We start from the raw sequence: 18,289 nt of genomic DNA, 5'->3' as shown, positions 1-18,289 counted from the left end.
GTATTTGTGCTGTTATGCCACTAGATGTCTCCACACACTAGTGCGCGGAAGTGGAATTCGTCATGTAATTACCCTATGTAATACTTGTATCGTGAAGCTAAAAACTGCTACACACTGATAAGTTCCATGTAGTATTGTTGACTTTAGATTATTGATAACGAGGGAAAGATTGTGCAAAATTGGGCGTATCCTACGACGTACACAAACATGAATCCAATTTATCTTGAATTTGCTTTTCATTGTTCTGCGAACAATGCAATGGTCATGGGTCAGCCCATGACTATGGAAATATAATATATATAAGACTTACGTCATTTTTATGTTCTACCTGCGACTAATAAAACGAACCATATGAAAAAATAAAATATAAAGATTAGTCAGCGTGATATTTCGGCGTGAAGCGTGGCAACTGCAACCTTTAATTTCTCGTCCAAGCAGCATGACTTTTATTGTGAAGCCGATCCGCCGGACGTTGTTGGCCTGTTCACGGGAACGCTCACATTTTCCTGTGTCACTTCACTTCACCCCCTCGCCAGCGTCCACAAGAGCCTTCTTGTCCTTCAGCGGTAAAACGGTAAGATTCAATGAAACATTCGACAAACTCGTGGAAGTCGCTTTGTACTACGACTTTCGGTACACTTAGCGAGGTTTGGACGGAAGCGTTTGCTTTACCCGAGAATCCGAATTAATGACCTGTTTAGTTGGGCAAAGAGCAACTTCCTGCTACGAGTGAATTTGAAAATATTCATTAACATCAAGCTAGATATGTTTAATGTGTTTTCTCGTGGGGTCATTCGCCAAACTTGATGCTATGGCTTCTTGAAGTCATGCTTCGGCAACGTGCATTAAAAAAAACCTTAACTTCGTTTCATTTCCGGGTGTTAGAGACCACTCCAACCATGACCACGGCCTTTTTAGCATGAATGCTCACGGCTATTTGTTACAACAAGTAATTAGTTCACTAAACTTCAACTAAAAAGTTGGCCTTTTTGTGTGATGTGTAATATGGCGGAAGTGGAAGATTCCGTGTAACTTCCTGGATTCGACCTTTTTTTGTTCAACCCACCCAAATCTGAACTTGTGCGAAGGGCCCATTTATTCCTTAGATCAAAACGGTGATTAACCGCCGTTACCACTTAATGGTTACCCTGTTTAAGTGTGCGTATATCACACCTCCTTGGATCAAATGTGCTCCAAGTGATTATGGCTAATGGGTGATTATTCCAAGAGATCAGCCGCCATCACCACAAATCCTCTCACCCCTTCCCGCCTCGCTTTGGCTATAAAAGGCCAACCATCAGCGACACCTGGAATGTAGGTGTGTGGCATGTTGGCTTCTCTTTGTGGATCCTGAATTCAATGGCGTTTCTCAGCATCTTAAACCAGAAAAATACACTAACTGGGGTTCCGCTGTATTTTTAAACATAACCAAAGTTAACCGAGAAAAAGACAGCATTTTCTGTATTTTTCTCAAGCTGCTACACCGTCCCCGGTGGGAAAGGCCTGTGGGAGGCCCGCCTCACATTTTTCAAAGCCCCGATCTATTTAAAAGATTGACAGGGGACCTTTTTGGTCAAAATGTATCCTAAAATATCAAGTGATGAGTGCGGTTGGCATGACATTTTAGAAAGGGTATTTTCAGTTGTCACGGTTAACTGATGATTAATCACTTCTACAGTTAATTGACAACAAATTTGATATTCAATTCATGTTTATTTGTATTTTATTTTACAGCTTTGATGGAATTTTTGCTCACATGGGGCAGACCAAACCATGTTTTTGGTCCTTGAGATATTATGGTACCGTGACAGAGTATTGTTTCCGGGGAGTGGGGTTAAATATTAGATGGTGGGATGACCGGTTGACCAGTCATTTTTCAACAGGTGTGTATCATCTGGCAATGCTTTCTCAACCTATTTGGGGCTCCAAATGTAGTTTTTCTTTTGAATTCTGACATTTATTGATGCAATATGCCATTGGGAAATTCTGCCCAGTATTTCGGAAACAGATGTAGTTTGGTTCATTTGGGATGTCAGCCTCTGCACGCACACAATCCTCAACAAAGCGCAATGCCCGTGCTTGTGGTTATAAGGAAGATGGAGTGTGATACATTTCTTCTGGTCTTGATGGTTAAGACCAGCCGGGTGTCTCTCCTCTTTATTTTACTCGCAACTTGCACAACTTCAGCGGGCATCGTTAAAGGCTCGTTTGCACGAACAAGCGGTAACGCACAACACGCTGTCAACACACTCATACAGCCTGAGAGTCAACATGTTCGGTTGAGGGAGGGGGGCGGGCTAGTGTTTTTGAGCGGTCCGCCAGGGGAAATACTTCCCCACACCAACGTTCCTTCTCCTCACGGTGACTGCATTTCATTCAATTTCGTAAATTCCTGCCAAATTCCACGTTTAACATTAGATTCCGTTTCTACTAGTCAATTCCTTTAACGGGGAATCATGGGGTCCTACAAAGTAGCACGTCACGTCCCTCGTGGAGTGCGTGGATGTCCCCTTCGACACACACAGCCTAGTGTCTGCAGGAAATGATTTGTGTGGTCTTGTTTGTGTCGGAACGCAACCTTCTTTAAGTTCAATTGAATCCTTGGATCCAATCCAAGTGTTGAGCCAACATTGCTGCTTGTAATCCAAGCAGGAATGTACGACGTTCCACCTTGTCAGTGGTTTTAGGCACGGACATGCGGTATATAATACTGGATTGAGTGGAGAACTTTCAGTGGGTACCTTCCCAGCCGCCGGTACCTTCCTATCTCATTCTGTCACCGCTTCCTGCCCCTGCACACAGGGATTTCACCCCAGCTATTTTTAAAGCTTCCTATTTGTTCTGCTTCTTCCTGCTAAAGTCGTCTTTTGTTTCTTTCTGGTTTGCCTCTGCCGATACAGTATGACTATTTCCTTTTGAAAATTGGACTAACTTTTTATGTAATCGGTTCAGACGGGTTCATCACAGCCACTCAAACCTGCTCCCCCCTCTCCTTTGATTGCATTGTGTCTTTTGGACTTCCTCTGCATTGCATTAGTTCTTGAGGAGTTCTTGCTGCACCACTTCCTCATTGCGCCACTATCAGCACTTCGCTCTGAGCTATTTTTGTACGTAGAACAATTTGCTGCTGCCTTCCTTGCTGGCAACCACGAGGAAAGAATCCTGACGGTAAACGAAGGTTACGTGGGATCACAGGTGGAATAGTTGAAATTGTACTTTGACTCTGCTGCCTTTTGCTTTAGCAGTCAAGAGGAAGTGAATCATCAAGCTCTCGCCAGCTCAAGGAAGTTTGCGTAACGTTGAAAAACAAAATGTCCACCTGCATTGTGACATGTTTGTAGTCCCGTTTTTGGTCTCTGACAGAAGTAGAGAAGCAACGATTCAGCGCTACAGAGGATCAAAACGGGTGCAGATGTGTGCGGGGGGGGTTCAGCGGGGGGGGGGTCAGCCGCCATCTAAATGTCACCTGAAAAAGCCTCAAATGTTGGGTGACTGCAGCGTCCCTATAAATGTCAGCTTAGCGTGTAGCCAAGGTATCAATACCCGATGCCTCTGATGTGTTGGCATAGGCTGGCTGTCAAACATTCCCAAATAATCCAACATCATCACACTTTGGGATGACTTGGATCCACGTAACCACCAAGCAAATCATTTAAACCCCTGCGGATTTCGTAAGCGTCCTCCCTTTCGAAGAGGCGGTCCATCATTTTTATGAAATGGGGTCATCACGTGTATCATCTTGCAAGGGAATAGAACCTCCTGGCCTCAGCCAGAACACTGACGTTGGGTCGTAGATAGGTCTTCCAGCATGACAACCATCCAAAACATCCGTGGTGCTTTCAGGTACTTCCCAAGCATGTCGCTCAATGCCTGGTTGGGCATAATCCCATTTACTGTAATCTCACCACAGCGGTGTTGTTGTTTAACCTTTCACTATCGGCCACAGATTGTCTTCTTATGACTTCTTGGCAAAAAAATTCACACTCTGAATCTCAGAATTGGTCAATAAAGACAGAATCTACTGTTAAACAGAGTTTTGCGACAATTGACATAATGTGAATGAAATGCCAACATCGTGAGGTAAAAGAACGTTTGTGTGGGGAAGTATTTTACCGCCGGACCGCTCAATCATTGCGGAATATCTCCCGGCTGTTAACATGTCAAAATGGCAACCTGAACCGCCGTAAAAGTTGTTGAAAAAATTTTGACTCTTCTCTTACGGAGCACGAACGCAAGCTAGTGGGTTAGCTTAGTTTAGCAGAGCATGCTAGTGCATCTGTGTGTGTCCTACTCAAGCTGTTTAACCGCTTATAAAAGCAAGGCACCATTTTATGACGTCATGCAAGTTGTGAGTGAAATGAGAACGAGGCACGTTTACGTCTTGGCTGTCACCACTCAACACGCACACTTCAAAATAAAAGCCACATACTTTCTGTGTAAACAAAATAAGAGTGTCATTAAAAAAAAACTTATATTCATAACACAGGCGTATAATCTTGTCTGAGGCGCGACCAATGACTGGAGCTGGCCGGTCGCCAGTTGAGACACCGTTGTGTTGTTTGTGCAGAGTCAGCCGACAAGAATGTGTGTCATCATGGCAACAATGTTAATGTGGTTAGCGCTAATCCGGTTTACTCCTGCGTTGGCCCTCATTTGCTGATTCACATATTTCATAGTCGGCGTAAAATAAGGTCGTCGCCGACATTCATGGAACGATTCTTCACAACTGTAGCAATTCCAGTACTAACATCTCCTAAATTGTACACGTTTGTACCTTCACTTATTCCTGACAGGATGTGCTTATCTCGGTTAAAAGGGATCTTTGAGGAAAAATCTGTTTTTCAAAGCTACTAAGCTTATTTGAGTTCTGTCTAAGGCAGAATAAACACATTTTGACTTCCTACATTTCAGTGAGTGAGTAAAGAATCTGGGCCAAGCGGCAAATTCCACATACTATGCTCCACAAAATCAGTTTTTCAAGGAGTCGGGGCGGCCCCCCATTCTATTGTATTCTCACAGGGGAGGCTCACCCACTGAAAATCCCTGCTGTAGATAAAGACATGGACTTGGGCTTTGTTGGTAGCCACAAGCCTACCTTTCTTTGGTGTGTATTCATTACTACATGAAGTACTTGGATATTATTCACGTCATTATTTGATGTGTTTGCCAAATCATATTATAAATTGGATCATGTTCTAATCCCAATCGGGGAAGTCAAACCAGAAATGACGTCTGACCCTGGGTGTCACTAGCTAGGTGATGTGGAAGTTTGGAATTAAAGGATGGAGCCACGTTTATTCGTCGGCACGGTCCGTCTCAGTCCATCAGCAAGTCAAGGGACCTTCTCAACCTTCTCACACTTCCAGCCTTCAAAGTCACAACCTGTTAGAAACTCTTAGTAGAGATCTCCATTAAAAAAAAAAAAACAATAAAATGAGCGTAAGTGTGATGAAAAGGTGGTCGCCGCGGTGCTGACCACTACAAAGCCAGTAGGCTTGAGTCTGGATACCAGCGGGTGGAAAACGACCATGTCACTGTTATGTGATGGCTTCTTCCTGTTAGCTCGCTGTAGAGCGGAGAAGAGGAAGTGAGAGAAGCCACCTGTGGGTCCATCAGTATTTTCCGGTCTCTTTGTGTCGCCCTGCTTCCACAAACATGCGCAGTGAAGCGGCCATTGCATGCAACTGGCAGAGAAGGAATGTGTGTGTTTTATGGAAGCACAGAGGCCCCATTAGGAACCGCAGGTCCAATTCCCAGCTGTGCACGGCCGACACGGAGCGACAGCCCGGCGGGTTCTGTTTGCAGTCGTGTGATTTACTGCCGTCAGCGCGATGTAAACACTCGGTGTTGTTTTGGCTGAGATGATCCAGGCCAGCTTTGCATTGTGGATGGTTTGTATGAAGTCAGCCTGAGGTGTTCTTCAGCAATGATCATGGACCAATAAGAGGGGCTGTGATGCTAATTGTCTCAGCATGTCGGCCAAGAGTGTCTTTTTTGGCCCGTGTGGCCCTTTTTAAGTTGAAAAACGTATCGTTTGACTTCTTTCAGCACCGTTTATCAGTCTCCCCTCTGGGCCTCGGAGCCTGTGTCAACATGGTTCATGTCTTGTGTTTCGTCCAAGCACGTCATCTTCTCCACTTCCACTAAGTGGCCTCATGACCGAGTGCTTTGAAATATGGGAAGCTGCAGTACGTTCTTGCCTCATCCAACGGCCGCAGAAGACCAGATATTAGTGGCCGTGGAGTTTAGCTTTTAGCTACCAGAGCCTGAAAGCAAACAACCCAGCAAGTTACACGTTTATCCTGGAGATAACCCGCAGCTTCACCCGTCCGCTGCTGAAGAATGGCACCAAACTGTTAGATGGACCGTGGTGCTATGGCGACGGAGCAAGACATGAACCAGACCGCGTGTAATGAGAAGCAGGCTTCCAGCTGCCTCGGGGTTGCTGCAGGTGTTGATGGTGGCTAATGGTTCCTCTGCACAGCATACGTACGCCTCGTGTCGGCGCTCGGTGACGCGCTTATTTCACTGCATGTTTGCTGGCCGTCTTAGCTTTGATTCTTTAAGGAAGGTCTTGAAGCAAACATGCCTGAATGGGGTACACACCCCCATGCAATTATTCTTGGTTCAACGATGATGATGATGATGAGCTGGTCATCTACGCCATCATTTCCATGATGAAATCACAGATCGCTGTGTTTGCAGCAATAGGAACAAGCCCCGGGTGCACAGCGTTTGGCCACGTGACTTTCCCAAACGTCCCACACGGTTGACGCCATGTTTGTTTAGTTCTGTGGTAAGGGGATGTTACAACAGGCCCTTTGAGGAGTGCTTGATTGGCTCAGGTTTAGATTTCCATCTCGATCATCGTCCAGATGTCTACTCCATGAGCTCAGCCGCCCCCCCCCCCCCCCCTCGCCATGTGCAGGTCAAATCTCATTAAAGACCAAACGAAACGCTCATTACTGCTCACTCTTCCGTTTAGCGAGCCATGGCAGAGCCAGAACCCACACCCGAGCAGCTCGCCGCGATCGCCGCAGCCAACGAGGAGACGGACTGCACGGTCAACTACAAAGCTCCGGCCCAGAAGAGCTTAATGGAGATCCAAGAGATGGACAAAGACGACGAAAGCCTGCGCAAGTACAAGGAGGCGTTACTGGGCAAGGTCCCGGCTTGTACAGGTGAGTCGCCAGGCTGATGTGCGACCAAATCATTCTATTGCGATGCTTTCAAGGAAGTGGTAAATGTCAACTGTGACTCTGACCCACGTTTTAGATCCAAGCACCCCAAACATCCAGGTGACACGGATGACTTTGCTTTGTGACTCGGCGCCCAACACTCTGGTACTTGACCTGCAGGGTGAGCAGCAAACACTGTCCTGTGTGCCAGCAGCATGATGGGAAACATGATTTGTATTATTGATTAGTGTGATTCTCCACACGCACACGATGTACAACGCTCCATGGACCGTGTTTACCGCGTTGCAGATTCCACCCTTATAAGCCAATTCCTGCCAAGTAGGGTTTGGTTTTTCACTGTCAGGGTCATTTTAATACCTCGTACAAGTGAAGGTGCAGTTGTTTGGACAAATATAACCATGGCAACAACAATAGCTCAGAGGAGGACAGAAAACCACGGTAGTTGCTAGATATCATCTCTTGAATTAAAGTCTTATGTCATCATCATTAGATCTGTCCAAAATCGTGTAGCTTTAGATGCATCGGGCATTAAAGGGACGAAACGGTCATTTTTTCCATGACTGTATCATCCCAGCGTCTTTGAATGTGTATTTTAGTTTTAGCAAAACAAGTGTGTAAACTTGGCTTATATGTCAAAATGTTTTGACTCATAATAGGCTGTATTTCATCATGAATGCGATGAGTTATTCATTCATGTATATTTGCAAACCCGTGATAGCGTGAAGCCACGCAATTCATAGATTCAAAGCGGTAATAAATATAGTGTGTCTTGAGGAAACAAAGACAAACATGATTTAGAGTAGAGAATACTGGGGTCATTGTGTCATGTAAACTCATATTTTATAATATCTCCAACTAAGTGTCATTTCCAAGATAAAAAAAATCACTAACACGGAATTGGCTATGAAGAAATGTATTTGCATCACTGCAATGTGGAGGAATAAATCTAGTCGGTCAGTTCCTGGGGCGGAGTGCCATCTGGTGGTCACAATATATACTACATGTCTCATCATAGGCTGCCGCTTCCAACTCATCCTTCCATTTTCTATACCGCTTATGTTTTTTTCACCATAAAAGTGCATTAGATGCAAGTTGAAAAAACTGACAAAAACGCCATACTAACCCCTTACGGTTTTTCAAAAATGACCAAATTCAAACATTGGCATTTTATGCAATTTTTGGGTGCTTCTGGGGCCCCCGATGAGTGTCTGTGAGGTTTCCCCTGTTTTTTTCACGAGAAGAGTGCATTAGCACCAAGTTGAAAAAACTGAAAAAAACGCCATACTAACCCCTTACGTTTTTTCAAAAATGACCAAATTCAAACATTGGCATTTTATGCAATTTTTGGGTGCTTCTGGGGCCCCTGATGCGTGTGTGTGAGGTTTCCCCTCTTTTTTTCATGAGAAAAGTGCATTAGCACCAAGTTGAAAAAACTGAAAAAAACGCCATACTAACCCCTTACGTTTTTTCAAAAATGACCAAATTCAAACATTGGCATTTTATGCAATTTTTGGGTGCTTCTGGGGCCCCTGGTGAGTGTGTGTGAGGTTTCCCCTGTTTTTTTCACCATAAAAGTGCATTAGCACCAAGTTGAAAAAACTGAAAAAAACGCCATACTAACCCCTTACGTTTTTTCAAAAATGACCAAATTCTAACATTGGCATTTTATGCCATTTTTGGGTGCTTCTGGGGCCCACGATGAGTGTGTGTGAGGTTTCCCCTCTTTTTTTCATGAGAAAAGTGCATTAGCACCAAGTTGAAAAAACTGAAAAAAACGCCATACTAACCCCTTACGTTTTTTCAAAAATGACCAAATTCTAACATTGGCATTTTATGCCATTTTTGGGTGCTTCTGGGGCCCCTGATGAGTGTGTGTGAGGTTTCCCCTGTTTTTTTCATGAGAAAAGTGCATTAGCACCAAGTTGAAAAAACTGAAAAAAACGCCATACTAACCCCTTACGTTTTTTCAAAAATGACCAAATTCAAACATTGGCATTTTATGCAATTTTTGGGTGCTTCTGGGGCCCCTGATGAGTGTGTGTGAGGTTTCCCCTGTTTTTTTCATGAGAAAAGTGCATTAGCACCAAGTTGAAAAAACTGAAAAAAACGCCATACTAACCCCTTACGTTTTTTCAAAAATGACCAAATTCTAACATTGGCATTTTATGCCATTTTTGGGTGCTTCTGGGGCCCCCGATGAGTGTGTGTGAGGTTTCCCCTGTTTTTTTTCATGAGAAAAGTGCATTAGCACCAAGTTGAAAAAACTGAAAAAAACGCCATACTAACCCCTTACGTTTTTTCAAAAATGACCAAATTCAAACATTGGCATTTTATGCAATTTTTGGGTGCTTCTGGGGCCCCTGATGAGTGTGTGTGAGGTTTCCCCTGTTTTTTTCATGAGAAAAGTGCATTAGCACCAAGTTGAAAAAACTGAAAAAAAACGCCATACTAACCCCTTACGTTTTTTCAAAAATGACCAAATTCAAACATTGGCATTTTATGCAATTTTTGGGTGCTTCTAGGGCCCCCGATGAGTGTGTGTGTGAGGTTTCCCCTGTTTTTTTCATGAGAACAGTGCATTAGCACCAAGTTGAAAAAACTGAAAAAAACGCCATACTAACCCCTTACGTTTTTTCAAAAATGACCAAATTCTAACATTGTCATTTTATGCAATTTTTGGGTGCTTCTGGGGCCCACGATGAGTGTGTGTGAGGTTTCCCCTCTTTTTTTCATGAGAAAAGTGCATTAGCACCAAGTTGAAAAAACTGAAAAAAACGCCATACTAACCCCTTACGTTTTTTCAAAAATGACCAAATTCTAACATTGGCATTTTATGCCATTTTTGGGTGCTTCTGGGGCCCCTGATGAGTGTGTGTGAGGTTTCCCCTGTTTTTTTCATGAGAAAAGTGCATTAGCACCAAGTTGAAAAAACTGAAAAAAACGCCATACTAACCCCTTACGTTTTTTCAAAAATGAACAAATTCAAACATTGGCATTTTATGCAATTTTTGGGTGCTTCTGGGGCCCCTGATGAGTGTGTGTGAGGTTTCCCCTGTTTTTTTCATGAGAAAAGTGCATTAGCACCAAGTTGAAAAAACTGAAAAAAACGCCATACTAACCCCTTACGTTTTTTCAAAAATGACCAAATTCTAACATTGGCATTTTATGCCATTTTTGGGTGCTTCTGGGGCCCCCGATGAGTGTGTGTGAGGTTTCCCTGTTTTTTTCATGAGAAAAGTGCATTAGCACCAAGTTGAAAAAACTGAAAAAAACGCCATACTAACCCCTTACGTTTTTTCAAAAATGACCAAATTCAAACTTTGGCATTTTATGCAATTTTTGGGTGCTTCTGGGGCCCCCGATGAGTGTGTGTGAGGTTTCCCCTCTTTTTTTCATGAGAAAAGTGCATTAGCACCAAGTTGAAAAAACTGAAAAAAAAACGCAATACTAACCCCTTACGTTTTTTCAAAAATGACCAAATTCAAACATTGGCATTTTATGCAATTTTTGGGTGCTTCTGGGGCCCCTGATGAGTGTGTGTGAGGTTTCCCCTGTTTTTTTCATGAGAAAAGTGCATTAGCACCAAGTTGAAAAAACTGAAAAAAACGCCATACTAACCCCTTACGTTTTTTCAAAAATGACCAAATTCAAACATTGGCATTTTATGCAATTTTTGGGTGCTTCTGGGGCCCCTGATGAGTGTGTGTGAGGTTTCCCCTGTTTTTTTCATGAGAAAAGTGCATTAGCACCAAGTTGAAAAAACTGAAAAAAACGCCATACTAACCCCTTACGTTTTTTCAAAAATGACCAAATTCTAACATTGGCATTTTATGCCATTTTTGGGTGCTTCTGGGGCCCCCGATGAGTGTGTGTGAGGTTTCCCCTGTTTTTTTTCATGAGAAAAGTGCATTAGCACCAAGTTGAAAAAACTGAAAAAAACGCCATACTAACCCCTTACGTTTTTTCAAAAATGACCAAATTCAAACATTGGCATTTTATGCAATTTTTGGGTGCTTCTGGGGCCCCTGATGAGTGTGTGTGAGGTTTCCCCTGTTTTTTTCATGAGAAAAGTGCATTAGCACCAAGTTGAAAAAACTGAAAAAAAACGCCATACTAACCCCTTACGTTTTTTCAAAAATGACCAAATTCAAACATTGGCATTTTATGCAATTTTTGGGTGCTTCTAGGGCCCCCGATGAGTGTGTGTGTGAGGTTTCCCCTGTTTTTTTCATGAGAACAGTGCATTAGCACCAAGTTGAAAAAACTGAAAAAAACGCCATACTAACCCCTTACGTTTTTTCAAAAATGACCAAATTCTAACATTGGCATTTTATGCAATTTTTGGGTGCTTCTGGGGCCCACGATGAGTGTGTGTGAGGTTTCCCCTCTTTTTTTCATGAGAAAAGTGCATTAGCACCAAGTTGAAAAAACTGAAAAAAACGCCATACTAACCCCTTACGTTTTTTCAAAAATGACCAAATTCTAACATTGGCATTTTATGCCATTTTTGGGTGCTTCTGGGGCCCCTGATGAGTGTGTGTGAGGTTTCCCCTGTTTTTTTCATGAGAAAAGTGCATTAGCACCAAGTTGAAAAAACTGAAAAAAACGCCATACTAACCCCTTACGTTTTTTCAAAAATGACCAAATTCTAACATTGGCATTTTATGCCATTTTTGGGTGCTTCTGGGGCCCCCGATGAGTGTGTGTGAGGTTTCCCTGTTTTTTTCATGAGAAAAGTGCATTAGCACCAAGTTGAAAAAACTGAAAAAAACGCCATACTAACCCCTTACGTTTTTTCAAAAATGACCAAATTCAAACTTTGGCATTTTATGCAATTTTTGGGTGCTGTATGTCGTGTGTGTGTGTGTGTGTGTGTGTGTGTGTATGTATATGTGTGTGTATGTATACCTCTGTCTGTATGCCTGTTTATGTATAGAATGTACCGTCATGGTAGTTTTTCCAGTAAGAAATAATGACAATCCAATCCGTTCCGGGGTCAAACTGTCCCATTCGTACGTCTTTATTAAATACAAAATGGCATTTTAAGTCTGTGGAAAGTTATCTTTTTGTATTCTTTGTTCCTTCCAGGAGATCTGGAGAGCTTCAAGAAGAATCCTTTTGTGCTGAAGGAGGGCGTGGAGTACAGAATCAAGATCAGCTTCAAGGTGAGTCCTTGTCACGCGTTCCCCGGGTTTCCCTGACGTCGTGGCGTCTTTGGCAGGTCAACAGGGAGATCGTGTCGGGATTGAAGTACATCCAGCAATCGTTCAGGAAAGGCGTGAAGGGTAAGACCGTCCTACGGATGCTAGCTTCTTCAACGGTAGCCCATCCTGACCTGTCGCGTCTCGCGTCCAGTTGACAAGTCGGACTACATGGTGGGCAGCTACGGGCCCAGACCCAACGAGGAGTACGAGTACACCACCACTGCCGAGGAGGCGCCCAAAGGCATGCTGGCTCGCGGGACCTACAACATCAAGTCCAAGTTCACCGACGACGACAAACACGACCATCTGTCCTGGGAGTGGAGCCTCACCATCAAGAAGGACTGGAAAGACTGACCTTCCCTCGTCGACTCCGCCGCCATTTCCTCCGCTTTCTTTCCTTCTCGGTCATTCCATTTTTTTAAATCTATTTCTGACCGTCCTTTCCGTCCAAGGACGCCCCCGCACTTCCACGTTCCTGTTTTCTTGAAAGTATTAAATCCTGGAAGTAGAATAAGATACACAATGGGAATGTCGTGGTCATTTAGTTCGGTAAGATTAGCCCAAAATGTTTCTCCGCTTTTTGTCCCTTTTTTCTTATCACCGCGTCTGCCTTGGAGTACCGTACGGTACGGTACAGTACAGTACAGCCGTCCCTCACGCGTCCAATTCCGCAGCGTCGCCAACTAAAATATTCATACGTTTGACACGGCTAACTATTAGCATTGAGCTAATGTTCCACCTCAGCATAAAAATGATTCCATGAAGTAAAACTCCAGGCATGTACGAGACCCAAATACTACGTAGTAATGTACAGTGGTCACTAGGTGTCAGTAATGTTACTTCCATGGGATGATACCGGAAGAAAAGCAGCTTTCCCGATGCTAACCAGTCTTATTTCCTCTTCTACCAGGAAGTGTAAAAGGTGCCACTGAGCTAAACGAGGGATTGCTGTACGTCTCTCTGCGGTCGCGCGTCTAAATCCTCCGAGCAGACGACTCGGAATGCAGGCTTTCCCAAATCATTCCCAAGTCACTGCATGCAGGATGTCTGGTCTCGGCCTCAGGGCGTTTTTGGCAGCTGCCACGTGGCCTTCTAACGCGAGCTCCATAAAACCCAGTAGAACCTGATCGGGTCTGGGCACCTTTTTAATCCTGGCCTCTGACGGTGCCTCCAGTTTGTAAACACCCCCGAAGTACGGAGCGTGTTTTCTTACCGCGACAGCTTTATTCCGATGTTTTTGTACGCGCGCCGGGGTCATGAACGCATCGTTTGCTCCGTGCTCCTCTCTTGACATTAAAGTGTTGAAGTTGGGCTTCAACGCGTCTTCATTCATTCCAGGAAACGTTCTCAATGCATTTCTTTTAATGTACACAAAAGCCACAGTACGATGCTTCTTCCTGCAAGACATGCTGGAGGGGAAAATGAGCGTCGGCGCTGTACAGTTTGGCAATTCATAAGGGGCGGGGCCTGACTAAGAAATAAACACCTCAGGCGGAGGAGGATTAAAAGCTTAATTCAATCCACCTGCCGTTCCCGGGAATGTTCAATATGTGACGTAATCAACGCTCACTTGTGGCCTTTTCTGCTCTTGCTGGAGTTCACGTCACTCTTGGTCTTCTGCAAGCGGGAGAAGATCTCCTTGAAGAGGGCTTTGTACTCGGGGGTGTTCTGGCTCAGCCGTCGGTCCACCTGCTCCACGTGCCTGCTGATGCCCTCCATGGCTTCTGGCGTGGAGGGGGCGTGAGGAGGCGTCTGTGGGGCCCGGACCTCCTCCGCCGCGGAGGCCCCCGCGGACGCCATGCTGTACTCCTTCATGGAGGGATCCCTGGACACGGGCCTGGAGGTCTGCACCTCGGCGTGGCACAGGCTCTCTTCGTGACGGCGGCACTTTCCCAGCAGCTCCTCGTACTTCTCCAGCAGGGCGTGGTACTGCTCGTCCACCTCGCTCAGGATGGACATGCCTCGTTTGTGGCCCGTCTGCCGCCGCCCTGGGGGGTCGCGGGTCTTGATGGCGTTCAGGGCCGTGTCGCTGCAGCTTTTCCTCACCGGTCCTCCCGCATCGCCTCCTTCGGCGCCGCCGTTGTCCAGCGCCGCGCCTTCATCGGGCGTGTCCGTCTCCGGGCCGTTGCCGAGCAGCGTATCCATGCCGTCCTCCGTCAGACACGCCCTGGACTTCCTCAGCTGCTGCATCTCCTGGAGCTCCGCCTCCAGCTCCTGAACCCGAAGCTGGCAGCCCTCGGCGCCGAGGAGACGCTGCTCCAGACGTAAGAACTCCTGCAGCACCGCCGCGCACTCCCGCTCGGCCCCCTCCCTTTTGGAGCGCTCGGCCGACATGGCGGCACGCAGCGACGTCACGATGTCTCTCAGGCGGTCGTTCTCCTCCTCGGCCGGCTGTCTCTCGGCGAGGTCCACGCTGCCCGGGTTGGCCAACAGGAACCCGTCCTCGTATCTGGGAAAAGGCAGCAGGTCTGAACGTTACAAGAAATCCATGAAAAAAGACCAACTTTTAGTTGGGAGCCGAGAAGAGCACGCTTTCATCTTAATCTCAAAGTGTCCAACAAGACCAGAAAATTGTCACTTTTTTGAGATTAGGGTGACCAAATGTCCTCTTTTCACACCCTGTCCTGGTTTTATGGGTTTTTCCTAAGAAAGTCCAAGTCTTCATTGGGCCATGAACCTGAGCAGCATCTAGGTTCGGGTTAGCGTCACATGACGTAGCCCCCGAGAGGCCGCTATGTGGATTAGCGTTACCTAGAGTCATCAGAAAGGCAAAGAAAAAGCAAAACGTGAGCGACAAAGTGGAACAGAAGCGTGACCTTGGGGCCGTGCACAGCTCTTTAAGGCACGGGAACGAGTGGACCGTCTTGCGGCGTTCCTTCTTCTCCCGGAGGACCCTCAGCTCCTCCAGAGTTCTTAACTCCTCCACTCGTGCCGTCAGTGAGTCCACCTGGTTCTGCAAGGTCTCCATGGTGCCCGTCAACCTGCACACACACACACACACACGCACACACACACACACGTACACACACGTCGTGGTGATCTGTAATCACAGCTTATTGGTAGCGACCCAAGAAGCAGCTTTACGAGGACAAAGGCTCCCTTCTCCGCTCGGTCGGAGCTTTACTCGTATCCTGGTCGTGACCAAGTCGCGTGAAAGCGCTCAGATTATAGTATTAATTAAGTAGTAATTAATAGTCTGAAAAAAACATCAATAGTATCTTTAGCTGAACAGGCTAACCTAGCATGATGCTGCTATTCAAACGTGATGGTGCATGCCATACAGCCAAAGCTCGCTTCTGGGGTCCAGTTTTTGGACACCATCTTGGTTATGGATACGTTGGTGATGGGCGTCTCCGTGCTTTGGGTGTTATTTTCGGACATTTTGGACCAAAAACGGAGGGTTCACCATAGATTGGATGAGTGCAAGGTTGGGCTAACCCCGCTAACGGCCATGAAAGCTACCACCTAGCAACAGCGCTTAGCAACCAGGGCATGATGCCAGAGGCCTACCTGTCGATCTTCTGATGCGAGGCCTTGCTCTCCAGCACCAGCTTCTCGTTGGTGATCTCCAGCTCCCTGGCAGTCACGTCCAGCTGCTCGTACACCTTAGCATGCTGCTCGTTCATCTCCCGTAACATCTCCAGCTGCTTGGACAGGTACTGCCCAAAGACGAGGAGGTCAGCAAGAGGTCACCTCGTTAAGTCCCAGGAGCTTTGGGGGTTTTGGTGTACCTCGATCTCGTGCACTTGCTCCTCGTTGTTGATGTACATCTGCTGAAGGGACTCCTCCAGCTCCTTGTTGCGCTCCAGGAGAGTTTTTCCCAGCTCGGCTGCCAAGTGTAAGTCTGACGGGACAAACATAAACGCTGAGAAACGGTTCCATCCAGGAGATCAAATACAGGAATGCTGCTTCATCCTGGGTGTAGGGTAGTGACGTAATAGCGATGATGTCATCCTCTGCCACTAGAGGGCGCAAGTCCTATTCTAGCAGCTAGCTCATGCCCCTGTATATAATCATATTTATAAGTCAATGATATATTTAAAGACAAAAAAGTATAGAAATGAATAAAGTGAGATGACATAACGTGATGGATACATCTCCACAGGAGGAGGACCAGGCCGGCCGAGGTGCTAAGGAGCTTGTGAGAAAGCGGGCCTCCACTGAGCTCCGTTCCTCGGGGCCGCCACGTGCCGTGTTATGTCATTTCACACCAAAGCGGGAGCACGTATTCCCTATTCCCTATTTCTGCACGGCTCCATGACGTTTCCTGTCCAGCTGCGTCATCTCGCACACGACGGATGAAAATGACCTCATCATCACCAGATAGCTGAGAAGGTTACATAACATCAAATTGGTGCACGCGGACAGCGTGAGCTGATGAAAGTTGGCGTTGGCGTTGGCGTGGAGCGGCAAAACGCTGAGGAGGTCTGGGCTGGTCTGGTCTGGGCTGGGGATCCCTAATCAGATCAAGCCGGGATGGCTTAAGGAGTTTTAGACTTGTGATGAGATGCAGCGTAAATATCAGCTCCCAACTACAAACGGGAGCATAACTTTCACTCTGACACGAATATTGTTGGCTTTTGTGAGAGCTCAAATATCTAAACAACGTTTATGTTAGAAGACGACATGACTAAAGTTTATACAGGAGTACTTCTTAGGTTGACCACGTGGACCTGGAGTACTAACTTATTGTAGTAGTAGTGTATCAACATAAAAATACATGAAGGATGTACAGGTGTACATGCCTTACATGTCCCAACAATGGGTCACCCGTAGCAACGGTAGAGTTGTGTTTTACTTAGAAAAAGGCTGATGTTGAAGCCATCAGGCCGAGCTTCGTTCTCAGATATTCTTCTAGCTACATTTGCTGATATTCTTTTGTCGCGGTTGCAGTATAACTAAAGTAAATCAGATCAGATGTGGAAAGTGTGGATGTTGCATCCACTGGTCCTCATCCTAAAGGCCAGATGAAGATGAAGATACTTTGAGTGTGAGGGTGGCTTTCAGGGAACACTCGGACAAAAGATGGATTGCACGGAAATGGAGGACAGTGGGGCTATTTTTGGAATGACTTGCACTGGCAGGATGGGAATAATAGGCAGGGAGCTCCATGCCGAAGAGGAAGCCAGCACATACACCACCCGACCCACAATGGCATCGCCAAACCAGACCAGACCAGACCAGAGAAGAAGAAGAAGCCTCACCTTGCTCCAGGTCACGCTGGTCGTACCAGGGCTCCTCTTCCTCCGTGACGAACTCCTCCATCCTGCCCGCACGGAGCATCGAGGCCGCCTAACTTCTTCCACCGGCGGTGTGATGGGCTAATTCGCCCGAGGCTCCCCCGGAAGTGACAAGCCACAAAACGTGGCGACGCTATACCCTCGCCGAGGGTGTAATTCTAAAACAACCTATGGGGAAATAAATTGTATTGGAACCATCCGCTGCTGTGAGGGTGGAAGGCGTCGTGGTCGTGGAGTCGACGTGGGGAGGGTCTTGCCTTGGTGCCACCAGGCTTTGATGAGCATCATGCACGTCCGCTCTGCTCGGTGCTTTTGAGGCGTTCAGGGAAGCTCGGAAATCATGGGACAAGTCTCCGATCTGCGAAGCCAAAGCAATATAGGAAGGAAAATATGATCAGTATTTCAAAATATTATACATAGGACAATTTCTGTGATTGTAGTATACTTACTTCTTTTGTACTCCTTGAGTTGTTACATCCTATGTTCCAAAAAAACAACATTCTGCCATTTTGCGTAATTACTGTGGTGCGTTAATGAAACCTCCAAATATACGGCAATATTAACAAAAACAATTTTTAAATTTTAAACATTCAATTTCAACGAATAGTCAAATTACTGTTACATAGTATTGTTACTCATCCAGAAT

At 45.9% G+C, this 18,289-nt stretch overlaps 2 protein-coding genes across 2 annotated transcripts; one reads left to right on the top strand and one right to left on the bottom strand.

The window, feature by feature from the left end:
• The first annotated feature begins 407 nt into the window (after window positions 1-407).
• LOC131103654 (rho GDP-dissociation inhibitor 1) lies at window positions 408-13,721 on the top strand. Its single transcript, XM_058050109.2, has 6 exons — window positions 408-574; window positions 6,986-7,181; window positions 7,276-7,359; window positions 12,288-12,364; window positions 12,421-12,484; window positions 12,555-13,721. Exons 1-6 carry the CDS (start codon window positions 440-442, stop codon window positions 12,755-12,757), a joined length of 759 nt encoding a protein of 252 aa, XP_057906092.2. The 5' UTR covers window positions 408-439; the 3' UTR covers window positions 12,758-13,721.
• cdr2l (cerebellar degeneration-related protein 2-like) lies at window positions 12,190-17,756 on the bottom strand. Its single transcript, XM_078796977.1, has 5 exons — window positions 17,608-17,756; window positions 16,135-16,247; window positions 15,914-16,062; window positions 15,220-15,384; window positions 12,190-14,852 (listed from the first exon to the last, which is right to left on the bottom strand). Exons 1-5 carry the CDS (start codon window positions 17,684-17,686, stop codon window positions 13,970-13,972), a joined length of 1,389 nt encoding a protein of 462 aa, XP_078653103.1. The 5' UTR covers window positions 17,687-17,756; the 3' UTR covers window positions 12,190-13,969.
• Between the last annotated feature and the right edge of the window lie 533 nt (window positions 17,757-18,289).

This window comes from Doryrhamphus excisus, linkage group LG16 (genome assembly GCF_037039965.1).
Source record: "Doryrhamphus excisus strain RoL-2023G ecotype Guam linkage group LG16, RoL_Dexc_Guam_v1.1, whole genome shotgun sequence".
Lineage (NCBI taxonomy): Eukaryota > Metazoa > Chordata > Actinopteri > Syngnathiformes > Syngnathidae > Doryrhamphus > Doryrhamphus excisus.
This window is presented reverse-complemented; position numbering and strand designations above follow the sequence as displayed.